This window comes from Apis laboriosa, unplaced genomic scaffold, assembly GCF_014066325.1.
Source record: "Apis laboriosa isolate Shangri-la unplaced genomic scaffold, ASM1406632v1 scaffold68_cov148, whole genome shotgun sequence".
In the NCBI taxonomy this organism is placed as follows: domain Eukaryota; kingdom Metazoa; phylum Arthropoda; class Insecta; order Hymenoptera; family Apidae; genus Apis; species Apis laboriosa.
In genome coordinates this window covers 2,430,520-2,441,759 of record NW_025224135.1, presented here as the reverse complement: position 1 = coordinate 2,441,759, position 11,240 = coordinate 2,430,520, and the positions used below count along the sequence as shown (strand labels likewise).

Here is an 11,240-nt window from a genome sequence, read left to right as displayed (position 1 = left end):
GTAACAAATATAATAATAATAAATGAAGATTTTTATGAAGGTAAATTTTTCATTAATACTATTAGTTATACTTATTGGTAATTATAATATAAGAGACAAAAAGATCTTATATGATATCAATTATTTATAATATTGATTTATTTTAAAAGTTATTATTATATTAACGTAATACACAATTTTTTTGAAAATTTGGAAATAAATTATATTGAATGAAAAAAGAATACAAATATGTAAATTATATGTAGTTTATATCATAAAGAAACAAATTGATTAAATATATTATGTTATATATGTAAAAAACTTTTTAAATGTACTTTATTCCCAAATTTTCTAATGATATTACAAAATATATTAAACTAACCTTTCTATAATAAATTAACCTTTCCTATTCTTGTTAGAAATTTATGCAATTAAAAAAAAGTATAATAAAAACATAAAGATTAAAAAAAAAAGTTTTAAAAACTATGATATGAAAAAATTTTCACAAAAAAATATTTCTTTATATAAAATTTCTTATACAAAAAAAAAAAAAACAAGAAATCCTTATTATATATTAAAAAAATAATTTCTTATAATTAAATAATTAATTTATAAAAATTAAATAAATTTAAATTTTTTATAATTATAGAATTTTTTAATCTTATTGTCTTATTTTGTCAAACATAACAAAAATAATCATATATATATATATATATATAAATTGTAAAAGATGTTATGTAAACATTACATATATTATAATTTAAGAAAAAGTAAATATTTCTTAAACTTATAAAAAATATAAAAATTCTATCTCTATTTTATAATATAAAACTATACCTTTAATAAATAATAAATTTAAAACAACTCATGCAAAACAAAAAAAATGTGGAAAAAATTAATATTAAATTCAATTGATTTGCAAACTGTTTATAAAGATTTCGGTCAACATAAAAATAAAATTTTTATAATTTTTTTTTTTATGATTCTATAATTAATACATATGATATTGTAATGTATAATATTTGAGTAAGAACAAAATATTCTCAATTGTTTAATGAAAAATACAATTATATCGACTATAATCAATAGATATACCTCAAAATGCGTTGATATATGTTATATATGATGTTCCTATATGACCTTCATTAATATGATGGATCTAAAAATTAATTAACTAACAACGAATATAATATATACTGAGAAAAAGAGAAAGAAAAATAGAATCATCATTGTAACAAACTGGTCATACAGAAATTATAAAAATCATTTTTAAGCGCTGGACGCCCATATAATCGAAAATACATTTTCAATTACAATATGACTTTTATGAAATATCTTACTCATTTTGTATGCAAATTAAATTATTTAAATAAAAACAAAAATATACAATATCCTATAGTTATTGATGACTTAATAATAATTTTGAACTAAATTCAATTTGCAAAAAAATTAATTTTACTTTAAAATATTAAATTTTTTTTTATTCTAAATACATATTAATTCTTAATTTAACAAATAAAATGCTTTAATTAAGAAAGAAAGCATGAAAAATGCATTGAACATATGTATTTGTTTTTTTTTTTTTTGTTTTTTAATCTTCATCGAATTTAATCTTTTTTCCTTGAAATTCTTGTTTCATAATATTTTGTTGTTTTTTTTTTGCAGCCCAAGAAGGATGTAAATTATCATGTTCCACAATACATGTGCTCTCTTTATTAATTTTCCTTTTTTTTTCAACTTGTATATTTTTTTCATTTTGTTTTCTATATGTGTTAGTTTTCTCTATCATATCATTTGGATTGTGAAAATTTGCATTGTTCATAAATTGTTTTTTATTATTCCTTTTTTCTTTGCTTATTTTTTTACTATATAATTTATTCTTGTTTTCAACTTGAACATTTTTTCGTGATTTAAATATACGATTAACTTGTTCACTGTACATGCTTTTCTCTTTAGAAAAAAATGTTTCATTTGAACATGAAGTTACTTCATTTGCAGGTAAAAAGAAATCATCTATTTTATTTGATGAATCCATGAATTCCATGGATTCATTAAAAGATTGTTGATTTTCAGTATCTTTGCATATATAATTTTGTTCTTTTGTTTCTTGTAAAATTTCTGTGAATCTTTTAACAGTGGCCTCATTACTAATGATTTTAGTAATAATTTTAAAATTTTTATCATTATTTATAGATTGTATTTCCATATCTTGAATTTTTGATATTTTCTTTGAATTATCATTATTTTCTTCAACATTTATTGTTTGTTGACAAGGTATATAAGCAATACCATTAATATTGTCTGCATCTTTTATATTTTCTTTATTTATTTTTTCTACGATATTACTTGAATCATTTTTTAATTGTTTTGAATTTTTTTCTGGAAAATCTATGAAACAGTTTTGTTTTTTTTCTTTTTTTAGAATGTTATTTGCATCATTTTTTAATCGTTTTGAATTTTTCTCTGAATCTGTATAACAATTTCCTTTTTTTTCTTTCACTGAAGATTTTTTTTTTCTCCAAGAAATATATTTACTATAATCTGGAAATTTTTTCTGAAATTCTATTATTCTCAAACTTAAAGACTTATGACGAACAACTTTCACCATAGCTCGAGTTCCATCATCAGTCTGTGGATTTTGTAATATATTCTGTAGATATTCGAACTTAATAATTCCGAATTTTGATATTTCATCATCTTTAATATGTTTTAATGCAAATACTTCCTTTAAAAGTTTCTCTGCTTTATTTTTATTTTTTTCCAATTGCTTTTCGTTACTATTAGTACGTAATCTTTTCGCTTCTCTAATTAATTTATTTATTACACAAATGCGAGCTTGACGAACGGATTGTCTCAATAGAATAATCTAGAAAATTAATAATATCAATAAATAATAAAGTATATCATATAACTAAAATAATTATAATCAATTGTTTGCTTATTAATTTCAACAAATGAAAAGGTTATCAAGTATATTCAAAACGTACCTCGTTATTTATTTCCATTTTTTGCTATTATATTGTTATCAAAAAGGTTAGCAATGAATTAACCACTATTTAACAATATATGAATTTTTTTTCTCTTTTTACAAATATATTTTCATATTATATACTTATATTCATATTATATAAGAAATTTATTAAGAAAAATTATTTTAACTATAAATATTATTTACTAAGTTTAAACAAAATAACTTTCAAATATAAAGTGATTGCTTACACATGGAAATATACATGACAATATAATACAATCATACAGAATAAGTATTCATATAATAAGATATAAAAGTGGGAGAAAAAAGGTAGGAATAATGGAAAAAGAAGATAAGATATAGAAAAAAAAGCTAAATTTAAGCTAAATTTATTATTGATAGAAATTGTTTAAAAAATTAATTAAAAAATTTATAAAAAGCTAAATAAAGGTAAATAGAAGTGTGATTATTGGAATACATTCAAATATTTTCTATGCATATAGATATATTTTTCTATACAAAGTGTACACAACATATCAAGCGCCCTCGAGTGACCGTGTATACAGATTTACTGACGTTTTGTTATTTCGTAAAAACGTCATTACTTTTAGAGTGTGCTCGTGTAAGAATGTTGATAAACTTTTATTACAAAATCTTACAGTAAATATATGAAAATTGATATCTATTCAAAAAATAAAGTGAGTGAATTGACATGAAACAATTATCTACTTGAGTTATTGAAAACAACGCACCAGCCATCAGCAAGAGATCGTGATCGTGATTGACTGCACATATATATTCGCCACGTATGTAGGTACGTGTGTACAAGATCATACCATATAATTCTTCAACATTTTGGTGGTTTCTAGATATTTCATTAATATGGAGGTAAATTGAACATTGTTTTCAAACGAATTTTAAAATAGCAAATGTAGTATCGGAAAGTTTCGAAAGAAAGTCAACAAATGACCTTGAATCATGTTTTGAGTGATTGTTGCACCTCGTAGTGCGATGTGTCAGACATTCGTGTTTTTAGATTAATTTATTTATTTGATCCATTTTCGATAATTTATTTACACAAGATTTTTTTGGATCATTGGATTTGTTATATTTTGTGGAAGAAATGAATAAATTATGAATAATAACGAACGATTTATACATTAATGTTTATTTGGCAGGTTAGTATTTTCGATATTTTAGTACTTTCGTTAACTGAAAGTTGCCATTCTAATGTTTATTTTTATATTAACAAATATTTATATTTTACTTTCCGATGCATACATTATAATTACATTTTCATTATCCAAAAATTCAATTCGCAGTATTATTCATTTCTATTTTTTATATTATATATAAATTATATTATATTTTATATTATTATTCTTTTCTATTTTGATTTGATTTTTGTTATAATGATTATTATTATTGATTAATTGATTGATTTGATGAAAAAAATATTGAATTTATTTTATGCTATTTGAATAACTTTATTTTTCTTTCTTATTCTTCTCTTAAATTTTATTTAAATTTTATTTAAATTTATACAAAATAAAATTTAGAATTTGTAAATATAAAGAATATAAAAAATTTATAAAATATAAAGTCATAAAATTGCACTGTATATATAAAATATTTATAAAATCTGTTTATTTTTATGAATTGTTATATATACAATGTTATATTATTTTAATTTATTTATATAATATTTTTATTTATAATATTTTTATAATAGTTTAATTTATTTGTATAATATTTTTATTATACAAATAATAATATATTAGATTTTTATTATCCAAGTTTTTTCTAATAATACAATATAAATATATTTTTCTAAAAAATATAAAAATATTTCATTCTAATATATTTTACTTTGATTTAGGCTTTGTTTCAAGTGCACACTTTAATAATTACTACAAAATCTTTCTTTTTGTCTTCCACATTATATTTGTGTAAGAAAAACAAACAAAGATGAGTTGTGTTCGTTGCTGTGTCATCAATGCTGGTCGTATTGCATCTTCAAATCATGTAACAAATCATGGTGAGCATATAATACATATAATATTTCAAAATTACATATTATTAATTATTTGTTTTATTTTAATAAAAAATAATTATATGTTTATTAGTTCACAAAATTGTGAGAGTTGCTGTTATTAGATCATTAACAATTGGTAATACTTTGGGAAAAGCACCCAGTGAACCCACTCCACCTGGTAAAGATAATAATAGTGGTGTATCCTCTGTTGGAAATGGTGGAGGAAAGAAAAATACTCTTACTTGTCCAAAATGTGGTGATCCTTGCACACATGTAGAAACTTTTGTATGTAAGTAAATAATGCCTTAATATCTTTTTCTGCATAAGTTAAATATAAAAATAACATTTTTTTCATCATAAAAATATCTTTTTTATTAGCATCAACAAGATTCGTTAAATGTGAAAAATGCCATCACTTTTTTGTTGTATTATCAGAAGTAGACTCAAAAAGAAGCCTTAAGGAAGCTTTAAGACCAGATGATACCAAACAAGGATTTTACAGGAAACCTCCACCACCACCAAAAAAAGTAAATTTTTATTCTAAAAGAATAAAGAATTTTATATATAATTTTACAATTTTATATTATATTATATCTATTAATATATATATTTTACAGATTTTTGAATACTTAAACAAGCATGTTATAGGTCAAGAATACGCTAAAAAAGTTCTAAGTGTTGCTGTTTATAATCACTATAAACGAATCTACAATAACTTTCCAGTACAAAATTCAATGCAAAGTTCTATTAATACAACTGGTTCACAAGATTTAAATCATCCTTTCACACATAGAGGTCTTAAACCACGTAAATAATAATTTTTCATTTTATATGTACAATAACATGTTTTTTTGACAATAATTAATATTCAACTTATATGGTTTTTCCAATATAATGTTTTTTGTATCACGTTTTTAATTTAAATTGTTATTAAAATAATTTTTAATTTAATACGTAATTATTTCAGTATATAAGTTTAATAATGTTTATCTTTCATTATCATAGATTTATTACACATTTCAACAATTGGAAATTCGCTCGGCGTTGGATTTCAACAATATCCTACAGGAAACGAACATAAATCAGCCGAAAATCAATCAATTTCCGGATCTGATATTCTTGATAGTAAGCAACATCAATTAAAATTAGAAAAAAGTAATATTTTATTACTTGGTCCAACTGGAAGTGGAAAAACATTGCTCGCGCAAACAATAGCTCAATGTTTGGATGTACCTTTTGCAATTTGTGATTGCACGACACTGACACAAGCAGGATATGTCGGTGAAGATATAGAAAGCGTTATTGCAAAACTACTTCAGGATGCCAATTACGTAGTAGATAGAGCGCAAATGGGTATTGTATTCTTAGACGAAGTTGATAAAATTGGTGCTGTTCCTGGCATACATCAACTACGCGATGTTGGCGGAGAAGGTGTCCAACAAGGAATGTTGAAAATGTTAGAGGGTACGATTGTGAATGTACCTGAAAGAAATAGCTCTAGAAAATTACGTGGAGATACATTGCAAATTGATACTACAAATATTTTATTTGTTGCTTCTGGTGCTTATAATGGATTAGATAGGTTGATTTCACGACGTAAAACTGAAAAATATCTAGGATTTGGTGCATCACGATCTTTTGAGAGTCCAGGGAGAAGAGCTGCAAATTTAGCAGATGTTGCAAATATGTCGCCTTCTACAGAAAAAGATAATAAAGAGAAAGATGTATTGCTTCAGCAAGTTGAAGCAAGAGATTTGATTGATTTTGGTATGATTCCTGAATTTGTTGGCAGATTTCCAGTTTTGGTACCGTTTCATACTCTTGATAAAAATATGCTGGTTAGAATATTGACTGAGCCGCAAAATGCTATGATACCTCAATATCAAATGTTATTTTCAATGGATAAGGTACAAATTATCGTTTTAATAATCTTTTACTATAATTACTATATTAATATAGTATATTATATAATTCAATAATCCATTTACTAATTACATTTAAAATTACATTTATTTAATTCTTGCGTATATGCACTTTAAGATTGTATATATTGTTTGTATAAGTTGTTTGTATATATTCATAGGTAGACTTAACTTTTACATCTGAAGCTTTAAATGCAATTGCTTCATTAGCAATGGAAAAAAAAACTGGTGCAAGAGGGCTTCGAGCTATTATGGAATCTCTACTCTTAGAACCTATGTTCGAAGTGCCAGGTAGCGATGTAATGTCTGTTCATGTAACTGAAGGGTGTGTGCGAGGACAAGAAAAACCACAATATATCAGAAGAGGTGATGTTACTGAGGAAGAATTACATGCTCAGCATATACATAATTAACAAATAATTCATGTTGAAGATATATTACATATTTGATCGATTTTTTAAGAAAATTGTTCAAAATTCACATTCTGCAATAATAGTTTTTGATCTAATATAAATTTGTAAATAATGTGTTGACTGTAATCTATGTTTTTTTAATGAAAAGAAACAAAAGATTACATCACACAAATTATATATATGGCAATTATAATTCTATATTAACTTATTTCATAAAAAGTTAGATAGGTAAATTAAATCAATTGTGGTATGTATTTTGTGTTCAAGTAATTCGTAACAATATAAAATATTTTGTTACTGAGTTGTTCTTAAATATATATAAAGATTATATATAAAGATATGTGTGCAAACACATATATAAAAACGTCTATATATAAAAAAATTTCATTTTACAAAATGAAGAAAAAATTGTGATTTTTCTAAATTAAAATCATTTAAATATACTTAGATTAGTATATTATAATGCAAAAATAAGTTGCAAATGCAATATTTTTACTTCTTTTTGCATCTCTAATTATTATTTACGCGTTTGCTCTATACACTATTATTACAGATAGAAAACAAAATTAATATCTGTTACTTTATGGATATTATATAATATTATGTAATATATATAAATGGTTTCTATACATACCATATTAAAACTATTAAAAAGTATACAAAAGTTACAAATATATGATCAAAATTGCACGAAACTAGTACAGATACATTATATATTGTTACATAAATATATCTTGTAGAAAACAAAATAATCTAAAATAGATTCAACTTTTACTTTGATACTATTTCTAAATAATTGAAAGAATTTAAACAAAAATTTAGAAGAAAAATTTTTTATCAAATATTAAATAAAATATATTTAAGTTTTAAAATTGAGAGTGAATATATTTAAATATAGATGATAAATTTTAATAATGTCAAATAAAATGGAGAAAAAAAAAATAAGATTTTAAAAACTGCATGTATTTTCTAAAATGATCATTAACTATTTCTTAGAGACAGATTTTATTGTCAGTTGTTTCATTTCATTTTACATATATATAAAAACTAGATGTAAATGAAAGGCTGTGTAATATATGATGCAAGTTAAAAAAAAACTGTATACATATAAAATTGTAAACAAATGTTGAAAGTAAATATTATGTTATATTTTCAAAAATACTAATATATTTATTTTTCCATTATAAAGAATTGAAAATCATAAGGTGTAAAACGATTTTCCATAACTAATTTAGAATAGTTTCATAACTTGCATCTTTACAATTTTTAATTTTTATGACGTAAGTATTTTAAATAAAATATGAAATGAATCTTTGCAAAAAATTTATAAAATAAATATAATTTTTTCATATATATGATTTTAATAACAATATTTTTTTATTTCTCATTTAAATATGTATATTTAAGTTTCATAAATTATATATACAATAATTTGGAGAAATTTGATTCATTTTTTTGCAATAAATCAAAAAAGATTAAAGTGTTTAAAATTACTGAAAGTGTTACATTATTGATTTGATTTAATAATAATAAATGGAAAAAATAATTAATATAGTATAACAATTTTATATATATATATATATATAAATACAATATGCATTATATATCTAGATTGATCAATACACACAAAGGATATTACTAAACTAATATCAATGCTCTTTTATATATCATTATAATACCATTGTGATGGATCACGTGTTGATTTTGGTTTTGGTCTTAATAATGTTCTTAATTCTGTCAGTACCCATTTAACAACCCTCACTATGACAAGGTTTATGGAAAATTCCAAAATAAGAGCACCAAATCCTTTATATAAACCAAGAGGACCTTCAGTAGATATAATTGTACTGTAACAATCGCTTGCACCACTATATCCTGTTAATAATGGTGTTACGCTGCGTCCTGTATCCAGGTTATCAATAATAGTTCGTGTACCCTGAAGATGAAGTCTGTGAATCACTGTTTCCCAAGGATAAAACAATGCTTCTGCCATAAATGTAGAAATTAATGATGACTGTAATTCTATATCTTGTGCAACAGTTTCTGATAGCAAATCCCTGCTATATGCACCCTTGATATTACATATAAATAACATTTAAATACATAATTTTATATAAATTCAAGATAAAATTTTATTTTGTCAATAAATAAAACATACCCTTAACTCTTGAGATTGTTTTTGCCTAATATGCATAATACGACTGGTAACTCCTTGAACAGCTAGAGTAAAAAGATATTTGGATACTCCATAAGCAACTGTAGGTGGCAGAAGAGAATAAATGGGAATTAATCTGCCTTTATTGCTCACTTCAACTAAACGAATTGCACCATCTCGAAAAACATCTAATATTCCAGGACTTTCAGATGCAATTTCAGATTGTACTGTCTCCACTAATGATGCAGAATAAAATGGTGTTACTAAACCTATAGAAACACTGTCATATTTTCTATTAATTTCTTCTGTAATTTTTAAAACGAGAAATGTAATAATATTGGTATATTATTACCATTTAAGAAGCACGTGTTGACCAAATGCTTTCAGTGAACTATTACATGTTATTTCCCTAAAATTAATAAATATTTCTTTATTATTATTATTGTTATTATTTTATAAAAATTTTATAAAAATTTTATATTATTATAAAAATTATTATAAATTATTATAAAAATTTATTATAAAAATTATTATTATAAAAATATTATTATAAAACTATTATTATAAAAATTTGAGAGAAATTATTATATATTTTATTATATATTTAAGATCATACAAAGATCACCTTACTTTGGCCATGGTGTTATTTTAGAAATGAAATCTTCAATAGCTAACAACATTCCTTTTACAAGCAATACTGATCCAATTCCTTTCCATAATGTATTTATTCCTTGAGTTTGATGAAGCCGTACAACTACAGGTACCAAAGTAATTGGTATTATATGATATTTGTTCAATCCAGGATTTACTTGACATTGTCTCCTTAGAACAATAAGTGGATGAACTAACAAAGTTTCAGTAATTAAAGTTGCTAATCCACAACCAGCAACCATATACTTTTTTACAGCAAGATCTGTACAAGATATTATTTTTTTAACTTCAGCAATGATTAAAAATTAAAAAGTTTTCTGTTAAAATTTCTACTATATTTTAATAAATTTCATATTTTGATTAAAACTGACCTCCTTCAGAAGGAGGACTATCTTCAACTAAAGGATGCACAGCAGGAACTTCCAAAGGACGAATAACCTCTTGTGTAAAGTAAGTATGAGGAAAATTACTTTCAGTTTCCCAAGATTTAATAGGTTTTCCTCGATATACTCTTTCGTAACTTTCCAATCCCGCCATTGTTTAAGAGATTAATTTTTAAAAATTCTAATTCTGCACATTCTGTATTAAAACTATGTAATTCAATCAATTTCTCATTTCTTTTGAGTCGACTCCAAAATGATGTTCTTCTATACCACTTGTAAAGTTGGTATATATGATATGCGATTATCACATCGCGCAATCTAGTGAATTACAAGAAAGCAAACATAACTAAGAAATTATTATTTTTTAAAGTAAATTTAAGTATTTCGATTTTTCCATCTTGTATATAATGCTAAATATCATTCATTTAATGTAACAATAGTAATTTGTTTGTTTCGAATATTAAGATTGTTTAATCAATAATATTTTTGATTAAACAATATATTCTTTATTATAATTATTTATTTTTATTACAAATTATTTATAAAATAAAATATAAATAAAATTTAATGATTATTGTTTAATATATAAAGAAATAATTATATTATATTTTAATTAAATCATATAAATATTATATAAATTTGAATTATAATATAACATAAAAGTAAATAATCATTTCATTCTTATCTGAAGTGCAATGCAACTTATGATAAAAGTATGCAACTATGATAAA

At 22.9% G+C, this 11,240-nt stretch overlaps 3 protein-coding genes across 6 annotated transcripts; 1 reads left to right on the top strand and 2 right to left on the bottom strand.

Moving 5' to 3' along the window:
- Positions 1–1,530: 1,530 nt before the first annotated feature.
- On the bottom strand, positions 1,531–3,158 carry LOC122718995 (protein bud22-like). Its single transcript, XM_043944488.1, has 2 exons — positions 2,967–3,158; positions 1,531–2,845 (listed from the first exon to the last, which is right to left on the bottom strand). The coding sequence occupies exons 1-2, from the start codon at positions 2,982–2,984 to the stop codon at positions 1,571–1,573; spliced, it is 1,293 nt and encodes a 430-aa protein (XP_043800423.1). The 5' UTR covers positions 2,985–3,158; the 3' UTR covers positions 1,531–1,570.
- A 149-nt stretch (positions 3,159–3,307) lies between these two features.
- Positions 3,308–7,672, top strand: LOC122718993 (ATP-dependent Clp protease ATP-binding subunit clpX-like, mitochondrial). Of its 4 annotated transcripts, none has more exons than XM_043944487.1 (7): positions 3,308–3,838; positions 4,830–4,988; positions 5,077–5,274; positions 5,364–5,512; positions 5,603–5,780; positions 5,991–6,892; positions 7,069–7,672. In XM_043944487.1, exons 2-7 carry the CDS (start codon positions 4,919–4,921, stop codon positions 7,318–7,320), a joined length of 1,749 nt encoding a protein of 582 aa, XP_043800422.1. In that variant the 5' UTR covers positions 3,308–3,838; positions 4,830–4,918; the 3' UTR covers positions 7,321–7,672. The 4 variants fall into 4 exon arrangements, with proteins under 4 accessions (XP_043800422.1, XP_043800420.1, XP_043800419.1 ...); XM_043944485.1 differs by having other exon boundaries at positions 3,311–3,764; positions 5,603–5,792; positions 7,069–7,671; XM_043944484.1 differs by having other exon boundaries at positions 3,311–3,838; positions 5,603–5,792; positions 7,069–7,671.
- Positions 7,673–8,730: 1,058 nt separating this feature from the next.
- Positions 8,731–10,789, bottom strand: LOC122718970 (solute carrier family 25 member 46-like). Its single transcript, XM_043944428.1, has 5 exons — positions 10,498–10,789; positions 10,106–10,388; positions 9,828–9,884; positions 9,479–9,755; positions 8,731–9,391 (listed from the first exon to the last, which is right to left on the bottom strand). Exons 1-5 carry the CDS (start codon positions 10,661–10,663, stop codon positions 8,981–8,983), a joined length of 1,194 nt encoding a protein of 397 aa, XP_043800363.1. The 5' UTR covers positions 10,664–10,789; the 3' UTR covers positions 8,731–8,980.
- Positions 10,790–11,240: the final 451 nt, after the last annotated feature.

Excerpts from the sequence above, each read along its gene's own strand:
- LOC122718993 (XM_043944485.1), top strand. The coding sequence starts at position 4,919 with ATGAGTTGTGTTCGTTGCTGTGTCATCAATGCTGGTCGTATTGCATCT. Across the intron at positions 5,275-5,363 it reads ACATGTAGAAACTTTTGTAT|CATCAACAAGATTCGTTAAA; the intron begins GTAAGTAAATAA and ends CTTTTTTATTAG. Across the intron at positions 6,893-7,068 it reads TGTTATTTTCAATGGATAAG|GTAGACTTAACTTTTACATC; the intron begins GTACAAATTATC and ends ATATATTCATAG.
- LOC122718970 (XM_043944428.1), bottom strand. The coding sequence starts at position 10,663 with ATGGCGGGATTGGAAAGTTACGAAAGAGTATATCGAGGAAAACCTATT. Across the intron at positions 9,885-10,105 it reads AAAATAACACCATGGCCAAA|GGAAATAACATGTAATAGTT; the intron begins GTAAGGTGATCT and ends TATTAATTTTAG. Across the intron at positions 9,392-9,478 it reads AACAATCTCAAGAGTTAAGG|GGTGCATATAGCAGGGATTT; the intron begins GTATGTTTTATT and ends TGTAATATCAAG.